This window comes from Anarhichas minor, unplaced genomic scaffold (assembly GCF_050575085.1).
Source record: "Anarhichas minor isolate MPS153535 unplaced genomic scaffold, ASM5057508v1 ptg000050l, whole genome shotgun sequence".
Taxonomy (NCBI): Eukaryota; Metazoa; Chordata; class Actinopteri; order Perciformes; family Anarhichadidae; genus Anarhichas; species Anarhichas minor.
The window spans coordinates 277,501-296,014 of record NW_027466496.1 but is presented as its reverse complement, the minus strand read 5'-3'; the positions used below and the strand labels follow the sequence as shown (position 1 = coordinate 296,014).

General features: G+C 43.4%; 3 protein-coding genes across 8 annotated transcripts in view; 2 read left to right on the top strand and 1 right to left on the bottom strand.

Annotated features, from left to right (window-relative positions):
- Nucleotides 1–476: 476 nt before the first annotated feature.
- zfhx2 (zinc finger homeobox 2) lies at nt 477–12,425 on the bottom strand. 4 transcript variants are annotated; one of them, XM_076112553.1, is made up of 5 exons: nt 12,281–12,425; nt 10,039–10,197; nt 8,808–8,868; nt 4,371–8,563; nt 477–3,581 (listed from the first exon to the last, which is right to left on the bottom strand). In XM_076112553.1, exons 1-5 carry the CDS (start codon nt 12,284–12,286, stop codon nt 3,186–3,188), a joined length of 4,815 nt encoding a protein of 1,604 aa, XP_075968668.1. In that variant the 5' UTR covers nt 12,287–12,425; the 3' UTR covers nt 477–3,185. The 4 variants fall into 4 exon arrangements, with proteins under 4 accessions (XP_075968668.1, XP_075968667.1, XP_075968666.1 ...); XM_076112552.1 differs by lacking the exon at nt 12,281–12,425 and adding an exon at nt 11,935–12,205; XM_076112551.1 differs by lacking the exon at nt 12,281–12,425 and adding an exon at nt 11,709–11,896.
- A 386-nt stretch (nt 12,426–12,811) lies between these two features.
- On the top strand, nt 12,812–15,756 carry thtpa (thiamine triphosphatase). Of its 2 annotated transcripts, none has more exons than XM_076112560.1 (4): nt 12,812–13,117; nt 14,035–14,104; nt 14,368–14,856; nt 15,005–15,756. In XM_076112560.1, exons 2-4 carry the CDS (start codon nt 14,035–14,037, stop codon nt 15,103–15,105), a joined length of 660 nt encoding a protein of 219 aa, XP_075968675.1. In that variant the 5' UTR covers nt 12,812–13,117; the 3' UTR covers nt 15,106–15,756. The 2 variants fall into 2 exon arrangements, with proteins under 2 accessions (XP_075968675.1, XP_075968674.1); XM_076112559.1 differs by having other exon boundaries at nt 12,815–13,117; nt 14,365–14,856; nt 15,005–15,755.
- Nucleotides 15,757–17,377: 1,621 nt separating this feature from the next.
- The window catches only part of dcaf11 (ddb1 and cul4 associated factor 11), an 8,929-nt gene continuing 7,792 nt past the window's right edge, over nt 17,378–18,514 (top strand). The window contains exons 1-3 of one of the 2 annotated variants that reach the window (XM_076112493.1): nt 17,378–17,505; nt 17,954–18,185; nt 18,419–18,514. The exon at nt 18,419–18,514 is cut by the window's right edge and continues 32 nt beyond it. In XM_076112493.1, coding sequence (XP_075968608.1) covers nt 17,968–18,185; nt 18,419–18,514 — 314 coding nt within the window. In that variant the 5' untranslated portion in view covers nt 17,378–17,505; nt 17,954–17,967. Of the gene's footprint in view, nt 17,602–17,953; nt 18,186–18,418 lie in introns of both variants that reach the window. The other variant, XM_076112492.1, reaches the window with a different exon arrangement.

The following is an 18,514-nucleotide window of genomic DNA, read 5'->3' as shown; positions in this document are numbered from 1 at the left end:
GAGTCAAGTATCACTGCGGGCGTACAACTCTCAATCCTATTGGTCAGTGGAGGATTCTAGACAAACCTCTCCGATGTCTGCCGCCTTCCTATTGGATGGTTGTACAAGACTTTCCGGTTCCCAAATCGCATGTATGCTTTTAATTGGATTACGTTTCTGTCAATCACATCCCTGTCAATGGTAAGTAAACCGGCAAAGCCAATTGTTTAGCAAATGAATTCCAGGCACATTTGAGTGTGTCATATGAATGATCTCATACAGTGTGACCTAAGTGACCTTTATTTAAAATATGCCACTCAAGTAAAATATGTTTATCTTTATATCAATTATTTAAACCTGTCACATACAAGAAACAAATACCCCATTTCAAAGTTATATATTTCCCCCAAAGATTGATTTAAAAGCATTTTGCGACAGAACTCTTCTCTATTTACACACCCAGGTCTGCTTCTTGCACTGCAATCAGACAGATATGCTTTGTTGTTCAACTGATTTTATTTGTTTTTCTGTATATCAAAGAAAGCATAATGGAGACCAAACACAAAAAGGCAGGTACAAGTGAGGAGGAAAAAGAATAAGCTTAATCAAAAATCTAACAATTCATAACAACACTGCCACTATTATTGTTCAATATTCATAGGAATACCATATTGTATATGAGCAGAGAGGTGGCATTTAAAACCATTATGGATCAATAATAATCAAAAACAGTGATGGGTAGTAATGATAAATCGTATAAGTAGTAGTACAGATATAACAATAGTGATAATCAAAGTGACAATGAAACATAAGAGAATAAAAAGCAGATCTCCATAAAAACCTATCTAGTTTGGACAGTGCAACACCGTGTCTGTGTGTGTGCGTGTGTGTAATCCCAGTCTTGGAAGTTAAAGCACTCCAGTCCTTCGCTTTACACACAAGATACAGTTTCCAACAGAGTACAAATTATTACTCATGAAAGGACATGGTTAACCCTCCTCGTTTCAAAAAACACACCAAGTGACTCTTAATGCCATGTTAATGGCTGTGTTCGTTTGAAATGTCTGTAGCTTGTGCAAAAAAATTGTGTGGACTAGTGCAAGTGTCAAGCCGTGGGACGTCCTTTACAGTTTGCATTTTACGAACACCTCTCCTGCTCTCTGTCGACCTCAGGATTGCTTTTTGGTTTTTGAATGACAGAAAGCAAAGGGAGGATTACTTTGGAATATCAGTTATTTTTTTTAATATATTTCTTTACAAAAGTTCATGTTTTAGTTTTGCATTTTGTTAAAACTATCAATAGTAACATTAATATACAACTTAAATTGAAGGAAAACATCTTTAGTATGTTAAGTGTCCTTCAACACAGCACCATCTTATTAGCTCTCAGTCAACACGTTTAATGTTTCCTAATTTGCTCTCAAGAGCTGAGTATTCGTTAGTCCCTTGAGGATACTAGTAATACCCAACTTTCTCCCTTGTCATGGTTTCCAGATATGAGATCTCATTTCACAGCACGTACATTTCCAGAATTAGTAACTCTGTATCAAAACGAGGGGGGGGGGGGGGGGGGGGGGGTGTAAGGGAAACTGCCCATTTCAAGCCCTGTTCTCTTCATATTTCTAGAGGCTTGGCTTTTGACCTAAATAAAAAAAAAAAAGTCTGTTACACCAGTTTTTAATCGCTTATAATTGGCATTTATATAAATATTGAAGCAAATAAATTGAGTATCTTTCCTGTCTTATGCACAGTATGTATGGCAAGGAAAAACCGTAAATTGACGAATTTGGTCTGACCCACCGTGCAAGGCGAGGGTGAAATTAATTACATTATACAAGGATCACATGGGCTTGAATCCAGATACCTGGTGGCGTATCTTCTTAAGGCGGTCTTATTCGTAACACACCCACAGCATGTGAAAACATTTATTTTTCCCCCTACAGGTTTGAAGAGCTGCATTTCAAAATGAGATATAGACCATTTGGAGGGAAAGTGAAATCCACAGGATCGAAGTAATTTGTAATAAAAACAAGATAGTTGGTAATTATGTAATTATAGTCCTTGGCCAAGAGGACGCTGGCAACTTTACAGGCAGGATTTGCTATGTTCTAGGTACAGAATATAACATTCAGATATTTCCCCCAAAAAGATTGATATAAAAGCATTTTGCAACAGAACTCTTCATTTACATACCCAGGTCTGCTTCTTGCACAATTATGCTCACACCTAAAGCATGTTTTATTGACTAGCAAAAATCAATTTATTTCACGTAATTTATATTAAGGCATCCATCATGCATTATTGTATCTTTCCATAAAAAAGACACTTGCATTAGAATGCTTAAAAACATTTCAAACAATGTAAAATGTGTCAAAGTGCGGTATGCCAAGACTCTACGTTCCTCAGCCTCTCTTTTTGCCCTGTCTATTAGGATTGTCGTGAAAACTATGAACATGTAAATGGGGACAATTCAACAGCCCTATTCTCTCTAAAGTACCTTTTTTTTTTTTTTTTTTTTTTAATCCCAAATGAGTGGACACAACACTCTTCAGATCACACTCCTGTAGAAAATAAAAAAGGTGACAGTTAATACCAGGTCCTCCTCTCCCAATGGTTCAGTCCAGTTATATTATATCCAAGCAACCTTTGCCCTAGAAGTGAAAGAAATACATTTCCACAGGAGAAAACTGGGAGTTATTTCATGTTATTATCCCAGAAAACTTCCAGGCCTTCTGACAAATGGCCACTTCCAAAGAGGAAACACTTTTGCATTTGTCTTCAGGATAGCACAGTTCAAGCATGGCAAGTTGAGTGCCTTTACAAATTATAGGAAGGTCATATATATATATATATATACATATACATATATAACCACTGGCTGAGGATCAAACATGTTTTGGATAAAGTGTGTAAGGATTGAAGGAGACTTGAGATGTGTTCATCACTTATCAGACAGCAACTGAGTCAGTGTGAAGCAGCAAGGAAATAGTCTGCTGTTGGATTGGATTTCAGGTGAGCGCTATAGATCAACGGATTTCGAGTCAGTGAACGTTAAGCAAAAGGATAGCGGGTGCAGGGGGAGCCAACTTCAAAAACTAAAGAATATTAGCTTTTGAGGATTAGTGCTCAAATTTGTTTATTAAAATCTGAGGAGCCCAAATGGGTCCAAGAATAGTCAGTGTGCAGACCAATCCTGATCCGAGTCTTTAACTGTTGCTGGTGGCCGTCGGTGGAGGCAACTCAATCACCACCTCCCCTCCAGAGCTGGTTACCGGAGTGGAGTGAGATCCTCCGTTACCGGTTCCGTTCTTGTTGACGAGCGTTGTCGGCTGGCCAAAGTTAGTGGTTCTCAGGGTCGCCAGGTGTCGCGGGGAGAAGACGTGGGCCCTCGCTGCAGCCCGGGATTCAAAGGAGACGTTGCAGGCATCACAGCGGCCCGTCAGGGTCTCCTTTGGCACCGGTTGGCCGGCCGTCGGGGAAGCTGGAGGTTCGGTGACGGTCAGCTGAACAGGTTTGGGCAGGATGGGACGATTGGCTTTGAGAGCGTTGTACTGCAGGTAGCTTCCTGAGCTCATGTCCACCTTTCCACCTGACAGAGGAGACTGGGAATGGGGAGGTGGGGAGGACAGACAGGACCAGCGAGGGAATTAGTTTAATGTCATATCATTTAAAGTTCAACAGGTTTAACTGAACAATCTATATAATTGATATATGCATAATTTAGCAATTCAGTTTTTTTTGGACAGTAATATTTTGTTTAGCTTTGTTTTCATAGACAGCAACATGTGTGTGTGTTCCTGAGCAATAGTTATAGTACTCAAAGGCAAGCAATACTCGTAAATCAATAGATGCCAGTTAGTTTGTGGTATTACTCTATGTTAAAAACGGTGAATGTCAGCTGCAGTGTACTCATTTAGCTTTCAGGAGGAAATATAATCACTTGAAGAGAGCACTATAGCGGAAATCAATTTCATAATATTAATGAGAAGACTGACATATTTTTATCACAATTAAATAATGCATTAAATAATGACCTGTGGTCCACTGCTATGCAGAGAAAGCTCTTGTGTGTATGTTTTGTAAAACAAAAACTTCAATGATTTTAAGTAAAATTAGCTTGAAATCATTCAATGTCATTAAATATAACAAAACAATAAGTGCATGACAATTTGATTCCACTGAAAGTCAATATACGATGTAAAAATATTGCCCAGCCCTTGAATAAAAAGGTGCAAAGCAGCAAAGTGATGCCAACAAAAGAACATGCTCCTCTCCTCATTGACCTACCGTACCGTTAACTTTATTAGTCTATCTTACTGTAGTAACAATTATGTGATGTTGTACCAAAGGCTTAATAAAAACTTGCATCGTAAGTCTACTTTCCAGCTCACCATTTTCTCTTGTTGCAGCCTCCAGCGCTTCTCCTTGGCTCTGGTGTTTTGGAACCAAATCTGCACCACCTTGAGCGGCAGGTTGAGCTCGGTGCCGATCGCCTCACACTCCATGGCGTTAGGGTGGGCACAGGTCTCGTAACAGGACTGCAGAATGGACAGCTGTAGGCAGGACAAGTGCGTGCGTGGCCTACGGCTGGATGAGTGGGGCAGAAAGCTGCTTTCTGTCGGGCTTGATTTCGCTAGGACCGGGGTGGAGGGGCTGGCCACTTTGGCAGAGCTGGGGGTGTTCGGGCTAACTGGCGCGATGCTGGGGGTTGGAGGAGGGGGGATGGTACGAGATGCGTGTGTTGGAAGAGCCAGTTGTTCTCTCGATAGAGTGTTGATCTTAATTGGGACCTTGGGGGTCCAGTAGTTGAGCCCGTTCTGTTTTTGTGACACCACTGTTGTGGCATGAGGCCTGTTGTTGATGGGAGTTGTGGGCAGCTTGGGCACCATGCGGTTAGTGGTTCCCGGTCCAGAACCCATCTCGTCTTCGTCGTCTTTCTCGTCATCGGTCTTTTCTTCCTCGCTCTCCTCTTCTAGCTTTCGTTTCTGGGCCGGTCGTGGGGCAATGGGGATTGGATCCTTGGGTGGCGGTAAAAGGACAGGGGTGAGGACTTTATGTGCAACTTTGACCATAGTGACATTGCTGGTGGTTTCGAGCTTGGTCTTTGGCACTGCAGAAGCACTGCTGCTGCTACTCACAGGAGACACTGTCGTAGAGGAAACAACCTCTTTGGGCTTGATAGGAACTGGGGCTATTTTTTTCACCATGGCATGTTTGCCCAGCTCCTTCACAGGATCTCTCTCCATCTTAATGAGGGTGCGCACAATTGGAGTGGTTGTGATGCACCCGGTATTATTTGGAGCAGGCTTGTTTGAGAAAATGGGTTTGGAAAGAGGCCAGGTAAATTTGATGAGAGGTTTGCCAACCGCTGCCAGGGTCCCATCGCTGATGAATCTGACCTCACCCTTTCGTTCCCTCGCCCTCATGTTCTGGAACCAAATCTGAACAACCTTCTTTGGAAGGTGGACCCACTCTGAAATCTGTTCAAACTCATGTTTCCCAGGATTTGGGTCTTTGAAATAGCAGCCATACAGAATGTCAAGTTGTTCAGCCTGAATGATGGTCCTTGAACGTCGCATATCCCGATACCTTTTTCCTTTGGACTTTCTCTGCTGCTGCTGCTGCTGCTCCTGCTCCCTCTCCTTCTCTCTCTCCTTTTCCAATAGCGTGGCATTCATTTTCTCTGCTGCCCTCATGTAAATGCTAGACTTTGTCATGTTGTTGCAGTTCAACAGACTCATACTGCTGTTGGAAGACAGCATGGAAGTAACGGGTTCAGGCTTCACCTGGACGACAACCAGACCTTTGGATGTGGGCCTCAAGCCAAGCCCATCCAGCAATTGTCCCTTCTGCGCTGCAATTTTATCAGCGAGAGATGATGAGGAAGAAGCAGATTTGTTGTTCCTCCCCATGCTGAGATCCAGAGCGGACTCACAGTCGCCACCATTGGACAGGTAGTGGGAAGTTTGGCTGTGGGAGGAGAGAGACTGCGAGAGGAGAGAGCTGGAGAAGCGTGTGATAGTAGGTGGGTTAGGAAAAATGGGTACTTTGCTCCCATCAACCACTGAAGGAGTGAGAGAGAGGACATAGGGGCTAAGGAACTGAGTAGAAAAAGGAGCAAGGGACAGTGGAAGTGAGTGGAGGGCACTGATTGGAATCTCAGCGTGAAACTGTGAACTTGGAGGATCCCCTTGGGCCTCCAACTCTAGATCCACATCGGGGTCCTGTCTCTCCTTCTTTACCTCCACCTCATCGCGCTCAAACTCCCCCTTTCGTTTTTTCCTCTTTGCTCTCTGACCCCCTCCGCCCTCCTCATCTTCATACTCATCCTCTGCATCAGAGAGAAACACAGTTGTGGAGCGCAAGACCTTTCCTCCAACTGGCCCCTTATCGCCATGGACTTCCCAATGTGCTTCATCTTTAGCAGGGCTCTCAGGGCCCTCCCTCAAAGACCCATTCTGGCTTTCCTCATCAGACACAATGACAGAGGTGTATACCTCATTTTCGGAGTCAGAAGTGAGACAGGAATCTCCCTGACCCTCCCTTCCCAAATCTCTCTTTCGGCGTTTCCCTCTTGTACTAGACAGATCCATTGCCTGACTGCCCGACGCTTCAACATCATCCTCACCTTCTGCTATAATCAGGGAGTTCTCCTCGTCGTCATAGTCAGAACTCTGGGTGTGCCTTGTGAATCCTGCCAAGCGTTGCAGATGTTTCAACTCTGTTGCCCTCTGCCTCCGTTTTGCATGTCGGGCTTGGCTCAACCACTTGCGTACCCCTTCCTCAGAAAGTCCCACCTCTCTGCCCAGCGCCTCGCAGTCCTCACGGGGAGGACTTGCAGCGTCTGCCTCACTTCGCGACTCAAAGAATGCCCAGAGAACTTCCGACTGGAACTCCGACAGCACTGGAAGGTCTGGATAAATGGATCCCATTGCATTACAATGGGGTCGAGTTTGGTTGTTAGTTAAGGCATTTGTACTCGGGCTAGATTTTGGGGTGCCAAGAGAGCCACAGGGGCTGGTGCCCGAATGTGATTTTTGAGGAGTAGAATCAGGGCTAAGTGTAAGGTTTAAATTTAAAGGACTGAGGCTCGAGTTGCTGGGCACAGATGCAGAAGGCGAGACATTTTTATTGCGGAGGCTCTTCTCTGTGCCCACTGGGGAGAGATTGAGGCTAGCTGCTTTATCACCTTCCAGGTCCAACTGATTAGTCGAGCTGTCTCCATCTGTTGTGCTATCTCTATGCGCCTTCCCATTGTCTTCGTTATTCTCAACCTTCACTTTTCCTTCTACATTAGGACACTGTGCAGATTCTTTACCGTCCTCTTCCATAAGTTTCTCCGATTCAATGTTCTCTGTAGTCCAGTTATTCCCGCCCTTGATGGGATCTGAAACCTTCTCTCGTGTCTCGTCACTGTCCTGTCTTTCTTGTTCTCTCTCACACTTTACAGTCTGCTTGTCCAGGCAGGGCTGCATGTTTGTTGGAACTCCTGCAGAGGGCCACTGGTTCTGTAAGCTGTTAAGTCTTTGGGTTAGGAGGGCTTGCTGGGCTGTGCTGAGACCTACAAATGGCACACACTGGGTCAGGAGCTGGCCTTGCTGGTTCTCTATGTGCTGCTGGGTTTGGGCTTGGAGCCCATTCAAGATCAAGGGCATGACCATTTGAGGATGAGGCACGAGTTGAGGTACGGTGGCACCAGGAGCAGCACCGGCCGCAAACAGGGAGGGGAGGAGGGAGTGTGAGAGGGTGTTGGGACTAGATGTGAGGAGGGTGAGAAAGGCCGAGACCGCCTGAGCCGAGGCCACAGGGGAGGTGAGGAGGGAGGGAGCCACTTGGGAAGCTTGAATCTGCTCGCCGTCTTTTGTGGTAGTCACCATCAATGTCCCGGGACCAGCACAGTTGGTGGTGGTAACTAACTGACTGGTTCCACTTCCAGATGTGGTCACTACAGTGTTTAGAGCACTGGTGGTGGTGGTACCTCCCAAACTAGCAGAGGCAGCTGCGCTGTTTGTAGCAAGTGCAACAATTCCCGCATTTCTGCTGCGGGTCTGGTGCAAGACAGATTTCATATGGCTCTCGAGGGTGATGGCATGATTGTAAGAGACTCGACATACAGCACACTGGTAGGGTTTGTTTGATATGTATGGCCGAGACAGGACAGGGACTGGGGGAGTCGGGGGATTAATGTCCCCACTTTTTTTTGCAGAGCCTGTTGTCATCCTCTGAATGTGGGACGCTGAGTTGTAATGAACTTTCAAGGCAGTTCTGCCAGAAAAAGTTTCCAGGCAGGCATTGCATTTGAATGACTGGGTGTTATTTTCAGCTGGCGCACCATTTTTACCAACCGACTTTTCACGACTGTCTGGGATTGCTGTGTTTTCAGTTGCATTTTGCCGTTTGGCTCCTGTGACTCGATTTCCCTCCTCTTCTGGCTCCGGCTCAGCTTCACCTCCCGCCTGTTCCATTATTCTCTCTTCCTCCATGTCTTTGTCTCCCAGCGTCTGGGTAGCGTCTGAACTCTCGCTAGATTGGCAGGGATCTGAACAGACGTCTTCAGTGTGCTTCAGTTGTGTGGATTCGGCACCTGATAAAATGAATATGCAGGTTTAACTTTTATGTTCTAGTAAATGGAGGTCTAACTGATAACAGAAGTGCATACATCAACATTTTTACCCGCCTGTACCCAGCCAACCCACATCAGGTGCAATTATTCACTTTAAATTACTCTTTTTTTTCCTTCATGTAGTTTGGAAACACCATTTTAACACCAACAAAAAAAAATCATAATAAATCAAGTTTGGCTGGATAATAAAAATGTTCACACTCACCTGACGACTTTAGAGCACTTTTGTCCTCTTCTCCTCCACTGCCAGCCTGTTTTAGAACAGCCTGTTAAAAGAAAATGAAAGGCGAGTGTCAGCAAAATCCCCATAGCAAACTTAACTATGTAACAGCTCCTTTCGGATGAACTGAATGCTATGTAGCTTTTGAGCGGCACAACATTTGGGCGTGACCTATTGATGTGTGGTCATATTACACATAGCTTGGCTTGCCTTTCATTTACAAATTACCCTGAAGGCATAAATTAAAAGGTCTTTCATCAATTCCTCCACCAATAAAATTAATTCTATTTCTTAACGGTCAACATATTTAACTGTCATGGACCCTTACAGAGTGTGTTCATTGAGGTGCTTATTTTTCCTAATTTGGGCTCCACTCAGCAAATACTTTCACACCGACATGTATGGTAACTGGTTAATTCAAAGATATCACCTGAATATGTGTAATATTCAAACCATCAAAATAAACAAAACACTGCCAAAACTCAATCTGAACCCTCAAAAGTCAACATTCACACTAGTAATTACTAATGTAGTAACGGATTATGCAGAAATGTGTGCATGTTTGCCGGGATTGTGGGTAAACCATCTTATCCAACGAATATCACTTTGTTAAGCTGAGGTTCTTTGGATAAGAATTTTATTAAGAAATGTGTTCGATCATTGATGTTTACATAGCTATTGTATTTTGGTGAAAACAAATAAGAGCGGAATTATAGACCAAGAGCACTGTTATTACCCAGTAATTACATACCAGCACGTCAACAGATAAACAGTTTTGTTTCATAACATTTCCCAACACGTACATGTAACCCGTCTCACTTGTGTCTCCTTTTGTGTTTTTTTTTAATGTTGCATGATGACCAAACCAGGGTATTAATAAAGTTATTCATCCATCTAAGGCATCCTTTCTCATGTAATATATATGACGGAAGGTGGCCGAAGTAACAGAAACAAATTATAATTATTTGTATGTTTTTAAGTCATTTTAAATCTTGGTGAAAGTTGTGACGCGACTACTGCTCCTCTCCTCTCGTCATTTGTATTTACTGCAGAGCTAATAATGCATTGCAAGGCGTTTGATATTTTGTCCAAACCGTGTACATCAGCCAGTAACAAGTGGGCTCATTAAACATTACGCACATAATGTACTACCCAAAGTACTACAGTTCTCCCGTTCGAGGAGTATAGCGTGGCCATACGGCCTAGCCATACTTACAATGTCCAGCAGTTTGTCGACACAAGATGGAAGTACGCTGTGTTGCTCAGTGAGATGTAGAGACAGGGAGGATCTGTCTGTTTGCCTTTTTTGGCACAGGGGGCACAGCCACTCTGCCACTCCATTGCTTTCACAACTCACTGTCTCTCCAGACTCCTCCTATCAAAACAAATAGGTGTGAGATAATCCTACTCTTTCTGGGGCCGCTATTATCTATCACAAATGCAGAATAGAAAAGAGAAAGAAAAGAAAATGTGACGTCAGGAAGCAATTTCACCTAGAAGGGAGCTGCACCCACCAAGGTACATGTATACTGTTACTTGATTGCACACCTTAGATAGGTGACCAACACTCACAATGCATTGCCATGTTTAACTATTTGAAAAACACAATCAGAGACCAGTTACCATACCTTTCAATAGGCAGGCCGTGTCCCTTTTAACAGTACTCCTAGATCAGTATCCCATCCTTACATATCTTTGAAGTGACAATTAACTGTTTTTTAGGGAGGTTCACAACATTTCGGCTGCAAGGATCGTATCAAATTACATAATGCAATTGTTTAAATGTAAAAGGGGTAGTCGTATGGTGCTTTTAAATTCGAGATAAAAGAGTCATTGTTTCAAACCGCTTTGCAAATCATCCAACTTTCCACAAACTGATCTGGTACAACATGTGCACATTAAATGTATTAAAAGCAGAATATAGTGGAGTTAGGCTCAATCATCACAACATGCATTGTTTGACAATTAACAAATATAGTATAGAGTATCGTACCAAGGGCAAGGAAGGTGGCCAATATACCAACTATGATCTGAAATCATACTGCATAGGCTCGACCTGCATGATCAAATAACTGCTACTCCCACGTAGTTTTAAAAAGGAAGTCAAAATAGACCATCTGGATTCTACAACACAGCTTTGACGGATTTTTCTGCAAGCATTCACGAGCCAACAATGAAACCAAGACAGCGAAACCATGCCCATGAGGAGAAATACCAACACATAATCCCCACTTCCTCGTCACGCCAATTAGCAAGCTAGCAGGGCTATATGACCAGATAATGTTTCGACAAGTCGATATAGAGTAACGTACATCGTGTTAGGACGCTCCGCATGTCGAGTTTCATAAATTAAAAGCCAAGATTTAACCAGATCGACGTATCTCCGCTCGTAGCTGGCTAATTAACGAGCAGTCTAATTAGCTATGCCTACCAGAGACGAATCAATTAGCTAGCAAGCTAGGTTGAGGAGCCCCCTGTAACGTCGCATTACAGTCGTCTTTCTGGAAACGCTGTTCAGTTGTTTAGTTTACTGAAAAATAACCCCGCGGTGACCGCCAGACACTTCTCCGAGACTGCGAAAGACACGGCAGGCGTGTGCATGACCTCGTTGCAGGCTCTCGGTTGAAGCTGGACGGTCATTAAAGTGATAAACAAGAAGGAGGTTGAGCTAGTAACAGTCGTGTCACTTCGCTAGCTAGCCTGTTAGCAGGCAGATAATTAACCGCTCCTCAAAACTGTCTCCAACTGGCTCGTCTCCGCTCCCTACAAACTCTGCCTGGTCCAGGTGGGAACTGCAGCGTCAATACACCGAGCGAGTTCACCCGGGACTGAAAATACTCTCACCGAGCGTAACAACAAAACCTCGGCCTCGAGTTGTTTCCTTACCCCTCTGATTGTGGGCTGCCAATCGGGCATCTAGTGTTGCACCGCCCGCCGCCTGCTGCTCAACAGCGCAAATTGAGGCCTAGCCCGACCAAAGCCATTTAATTAATGAGCGTGGGCTCCGTTTACAGATGTGTTAGGAAACACTCGCTCCCTCCTCCCTCGCCAACCCAGCAGACCCCCTTTTTGACGCGTCCTAGTGCTCGAATCCATACCTTAAAATACTTACGGTGCAACACATGGCCATTTAAACTACCATTTTAACAGCTTCGAGCCGTAATTGGCGAACGAATTAAACGCTAAAAAAAGCGACTTGGAGCGGAGTACGTGCGCCGCGGTCGCCTCGACGATGGGGGTGGTGTCGGGGGAGCAGGCGAAAGAGAGACGAGAAGGCAGAAAAAAGTTTGGATTTAATGTTGGATTCCTACAAGGGATCGGATTAGTATGGGGCACGATCCGTCGTTTGCCCAGCCCTCTACCAGTCGCAGGCCACCCTCCCCGCTCAAAGCAGCACAATTAACCGATCGCGAATGACGTTTAATTAAGTTCGGAGCAATTAGCTAATGCGTCTTTACCTGCATGGTCGCCGCTCCAGCACGCACACACACACACACACACGCTCTTCCTCCGTGGCTCCTCAGAAGTGAAAAGTTTTCTTGCGTGCCCTCCCTCGCTCTCTCTCTCTCCCTCTCTCTCTCTCTTCTCTCTCCTGTTCTCCCCCTCCCTTCATTCGCCCTATCCCTCTCTCCTTCCCCTCTTTCCTCTAGTAAACAGACCACAGCTCCCCCCAAGGCTGATTGCTGACATTCAGAAGGGACAGACGCGGCTATCAAATCCCTTATGTAACCCCGCAGATATTAGATGATTAGCGACTGTATGTTGAAATTCCGATCACATTGAGCCATCAGGAAACATTCACGATGGTTAATTCCCCCCCAAAATGATCTCGATGCCTTGATTACATTAAATCCATTTAAATGTAAAAACCCGTACTCGTTTTTACATTAAAGGTGAATAAAAGATGAGTCCCCATTCTGCCAACTTGGACTGACACAAAGAGTGTGACGAGTTAATTAAGGCTGAATAATAGAGGTGTAACCGCCGAGGCTCTAATCAGCCTCACACACGCGAATTATAACACGTTTTCAATCAAATGATAGGTGTGGCGCACATCAACAGTCGAGTATGTGGAATAAATATTTATGAAGCACAGGGGGATTAAAACGGCACCATCTGTATTGCCTCTGCGTTACTGGGACAGGAAGTGATGCTCCTGAATACCTCGATAGGTGTCTCTAATTGCGCCTGTGCAAAATAAACTTCGCTGACGTGTAGAGGGTTATTAGCATTGATGCGTCGCTCACTTCTTTAATGCAGAACTGTTGGGATTTAAAGGACTCGACTTGAGGAAGGTGTGTGAGGTTGCGGTTCGCTACACGGGTGGTGATTTGTAGAACTCTGTGGTTCAGTTTGGAGGTTTTGATTTGTTCGTGTATAAATCTGCAACAGCAGCTTCGGTTAAATGGTTCCAGACTGATTCATAATGACACAGGTGCGGCTACAGGAGCTGCTGCTGTATAGTGATTTATAGTGGTATAGTTGGTAAGAACAATTCCGTTTTGAGCATTTACTGTCAGTTTACAGTGGAGCTTGACAATAAAATAATTTAAAAAATGAGAACCCTGATTCAATATAGGTTAATTGCAGCAGATCTTTTACTTAAGGAATAACACAATGTAATTATACTTTATTACGCCTAAAGGTCACACGCACACACATTGTTGTATTAGATTATTATTATTAATTGTGCATTACTGTGTAAGATGCATTTTAATACAGTAGATTGAAGTGAAGGTCATTTTAAATAATTTATATGAATTTATATTTTATAATAATATCTTAATGTGTAAGATATTACATAGAAAATAAAAAATAATCTGTTTGAATAAAAAGGAAAGTACAGGTACCTCTAAACTTTACTACTGAACTTACTGCACATTACTTGAATAAATGTACTTAGTTAGTTTCCACCATTGGTTAGTGTATAATACATTACATTTAATTGAGTTATTGTTAAAAGTTAGTGTTGGGGGGGTAAACTTTGTAAGGTGTTGCTAAGAAAAAGTGTCAAAAAACAAAATTCAACTTTATTTTCTTAATATGACAAATGCCTTCGTACTCAATAAAAATAAGACACATTCTTATATAAAACGTAAACCTTATTAAGTTACAGACTGTAAAAGACTAATATCTGTGTGAATCTTGCAGTCTTTAGCTGGATTTGTGTGCATACAGTATCGTTGGTGTTGATCTTATTGTGTCATTTCAGATGAGTGTGGAAGTGGAAAGAAAATTCGTGTGCAATGCTGACACTCTAAAAACACTGGAGGAGATCGGGGGTATGTGTTAAATTTGTCTACCACACATTTTATGCGTGAGTAAATTTAGAACTGAGGCATTTAACTGATGCTGTGATCCACGACAACTGAAGGACTTCGTTTAATGACACTAATTGCTGTGGTTTTCACTGTAACACTGGCCATCTGTCTCTTGTTAATAGTGAAGTTTAATTATCTGTACCAGCCTCGTTAGCATTTTAATATTTAGTTCTCCATTTTTTACATCAGCTGTCTCTCTCCTCCCACTTCTTTTTGCTCAGCAGTGTGTGTTGGTCGGCGGGAGTTTCGTGACCAGTATTTTGACACCCCCGAGTTTGACCTGACTCTGAGAGACATGTGGCTGCGTAAACGTAAAGCATGCTGGGAGTTGAAGTGCCCAACGACAGTCAACGGGACGGACGAGGCCTCTGGAGGACAATCTAAAGAACTGTGTTCTCGCTACAGGGAGATAACCAATCTGCCCGAAATCCAACGGAGAGTGAGAGAGGTCATGAAAGACATTCGTGAAGACGGAGAGACCGAGGCAAGCCCCTCACAGGAGGACGAGTCCTGGCTGAGCGAAATGAATCTGGTGCGCTTCGCAGATTTCACAACAGTGCGGCAGTCCTTCATGTTAGAGGAGAAGGGGGTGCAGATAGATCTGGACCAGGCTGACTTTGGCTACCAGGTGGGAGAGATAGAGGTCCTGGTTCCAGACGGAGGAGACGTGCAGTCTGCCTTGGAGAAGATCGAAAGGACGGCTGGAAAACTGGGTGAGCTCAAAGCTGTCAAACCGCCCAAAACCTCTGTGTGAATTCAAACACAGTCATGTATTATATTCATCAGGTAAGATATCAATTTGCCATTCTGTAAATGTTGTTTTTTTCTTCTTCTTCTTCTTCTTCTTCTTCTTCTTCTCAGGTCTGACTGGAGATCAGCGAGTTGACGGGAAAATGAATGTTTACCTTCAAAGAAATTACCCAGAGCACCATGCAAAACTACTGAGGGAACATGTTCTCTAACATGTTATTAGTTTCACATGTTATACAAACCACATGCAACAGTTATATTTGTGTCTGACTATGAAGCGTATCAGAGGAAGTGTGAACACTGGAAATAAATAGGGTGCAATACTGTCGATTCCCTATTAATGATGATTGTTTTGTACTGTGTTGTATTAAAAAGACAGGCGATTAGAATTTATTAGACACTCCCAGATGGAGAAACCATTGCTTCTTATGCTGACTTCAGAAGCTGGATTCTTCTTGTTTATGAACAGATGGTTGTGTGCAAATGTGGCTGCTCCTGGTTTTACATCAACAAGCGTGATCCAATTTGCTGCAGCTCTCACTCAGTGCTAGTTTACATTTTAAAATCTTTACATTCATGTTGATGTCACAAAAAGCTGCACTACGAAATGGGTTAAAGGGCTAAAATGTCATGTTCGGGTTGTAAAAAGATGAATGACTTCTCTTTCGCTCTTTGAATTATGGCGTATGGTTTGAAATGGAATAAAGGTCAGCAAAGTGTTCAATGCACGCATGTATGAATGATAAAATACTGTTTTGCACTGAATTGAAACGTCTTTTGCAGCAAATAAATAAATAAAGTAAGGAACTTTTGCATTGCATATTTTTATGACACTATAATAATTCAACATTTTTAAGCCAATCATTACACTACAAATATTTTTCTTCAGGGTGTTTTGTATGTAGGAGGAGTAACAGTGAATCCATTCAGCTGACTCCAACAGAGTGTCGTATATATTACTTAGCCTTTTTGTTTGTACAAGAGATCTATCCTGAATCTAGTTAAAACGACAGAATAACTTAGTTGAATTGACAGAACTTTTTTTTTTTTTTTTTACAGTAGCGGCAGATGTTTTCTCATTATAATGAGAAACATTTTCTGGGAGCTTGAAATAAGCCCCCCGACTGATCGCTCGGCTGGTCTCGTTTCTACTGCCAACACCAGCACCTGTTGTAGGCAGCTTTGTCCGGACACCTGTGATGCACTCACACTCACAGACACACACAATAACAGAGTGTATACACTACAGAGTAATGTGATACATGGGGAAGCTTTTTCAGACAGAGAGCAATCATCAGTCATTTGAGAGACACACACCCAGGCTTGTCCTGTCAGTCTGCGTTCTGACAGCTGGGTCCCTACAGTCCTCGTCCTTTTACACAGGAAGACGACACTGGAGGCCAACTTCATGCACGACCACTGAGTTCCACTGACAGGCCACATCATAACGCAGCTGCTCTCTTCATACACGACAAAAACAAAACAATAAAATTTCAATTTTGCATGGAGTTTACAGAAAATGCACAGTAATTACATGTAATACATAAAGCATGAATGGATATGTTACTGTGCAAGACAATATTTTTAGCTTTTGAGGTCACCACACATTTAACTTTAACTTCAGTTCATTTAAAGTGCACATGTGCCCAGAGAGTCTCTTTACTCTTTACAAGTCAGTGAAAACAACACAATAGTGCATGTAAAAGTACACACACATATACATGCAAACTCACACACACAAACACAGGTTGCAGGTTTAAGGTTCCAAAGCATACAACCACAGCCCCTTAACTATACCTGCAGCTCACTTCATAACACTGATTTCACAGAATGCAACACAAGTATTCACATTTAAATCACACGTTCAGTTGATTTAAATCGCTGAGATATGCACCAAAGCTATCCACCAGCTATAGCTAGATTATGTGATTGAGGACGCCTGGGAACAGATGCCTCAAACAGCAACTGTATACCACCAAGTGCAACCCTTAACAACGCATTATGATGTCCTATTAGGTGTGACATCTTCATAGTAAATGTGTTTTTCAGGAGCCCTGGGCTTATGTAAACCATATTAATGGCAAATTAATACCAAGCACAATGATCTCTTAACATTTCAAAGCAAAGATCAGGGCAGATAATTAGGCTGAGCAAAAAAACAGAATGTCACTTTCACTTGTAAGGAAATGCATTCATCTTTGGGGTGAGGCATATTTCAACAGCCTGGGAATTTTGTTTGACATCTTATTTCAGAGCTGTATGATAGATTTTTTATCTTATCTCTGTTTAACTGGTTTCTGCCTGTTTCTTTTCTGTGTATGCCTTTATGATTTGTTTTGCGTAAATCATTTTTTGGTTTGAATATATTATATATACATACAACTATATATATATATACTCCTATGTTTTGAACTGCCATTGGTTTTCAGTCAAACAGCGCGGCTGATCACGTGACGGGGAAGGGGCAGGGACACGCTCAGGGTTTTTTCACACTTTTGTAAACAACATGGCGATTCACGACTGGCCCTGCTAGCCAACAGATCAGACCTCACTGTGTTGCTGTCAAACCTCAGCTGTTTTTGCGCCACAAACGTTGGGCGCTAGACCTCGAGGTAGTTACGCGTCGGGGCAAAATTGTTAAGTTCGCCCCGAAACGACAAAAGAGCTGGACCGCCGAGCTGTCAAGGAGACCGTTTGACAGCCAGACGGTAATGTTAACGTTAAGTCGTTAGCATCCTTAGCTAGCTCAACAAAAATGAACCTGTGCATCTTAATGGCGATGAGCTAACGCACAGTACGAATATGCCGGTGGAGCTGTTTGCAGAACAAGTAGTTTGTTCTTTTTGTAGAAGCGGAAGTACGGTGGCTCGAGTAAATCGCTTGAATTGATGTCAATTTAGCTAACGTTAACGCAGCCTCTCCTGCAGCCATTATTACCTAACTTCTGTTTCCCCCATCTCCTCTCTGCTCACCATCAACACACCCTGCATCTGTGTTCCCCTGGCTTACCCCAGGTAAATCTAAAGCTGTCATTTCATTTCTAAATGTTCTCCTCGCTAGGCCCTCTTCAGTCTATGGGCTCTCAGTCCAGTTCTGGGATGTCTGGTGGAAGGGGCTCTTCCAGTGGCAACCCAGCTGAGCAGCCTGAAGCACCAGAACCAAACCAGAGCAGCAGCAGTAGTAGTAGCAGCAGCCGGGGCCGCAGGACGGCAGACAGGCAGCAAGGAGACAGACAGACCGCATCAGAGGAGGACGTTGACTTAGCTGAAGTGCTGGCTTACCTACTGAGGAGGTGAATTCAGATGATTCTTTGTATTTTTATAACACTGACAATAACACAACAAACAGTGTTTGTACTTTACACTTTCTGGGCCCGGTTTGTTGTCTTGTGGTGATTTGTTTTTTATTCATGTGAATAATGTCACAAATCCGACAGATTAATTTGATCTTGTGTTACCATTTGGATTCATTGGTTGTTAAACTAATGTGGTGTGTGTGTGTGTGTGTGTGTGTGTGTGTGCGCAGGGGCCAGGTCCGGCTGGTCCATGGGAGTGGAGCCACAGGGCTGCAGCTGGTCCAGTCCTACTCTGACTCTGATGAGGACAGCGACGGAGCCTGGGA

Coding starts and splice junctions, on each gene's coding strand:
- zfhx2 (XM_076112551.1), bottom strand. CDS start 11,738: ATGCCCGATTGGCAGCCCACAATCAGAGGG. Junction 10,198..11,708: donor GGCAGCCCACAATCAGAGGG/GTAAGGAAACAA, acceptor TTGTTTTGATAG/GAGGAGTCTGGAGAGACAGT. Junction 8,869..10,038: donor TCGACAAACTGCTGGACATT/GTAAGTATGGCT, acceptor TTCTTTTAACAG/GCTGTTCTAAAACAGGCTGG.
- thtpa (XM_076112559.1), top strand. CDS start 14,035: ATGAGTGTGGAAGTGGAAAGAAAATTCGTGTGCAATGCTGACACTCTA. Junction 14,105..14,364: donor AACACTGGAGGAGATCGGGG/GTATGTGTTAAA, acceptor CTTTTTGCTCAG/CAGTGTGTGTTGGTCGGCGG. Junction 14,857..15,004: donor AAGGACGGCTGGAAAACTGG/GTGAGCTCAAAG, acceptor TCTTCTTCTCAG/GTCTGACTGGAGATCAGCGA.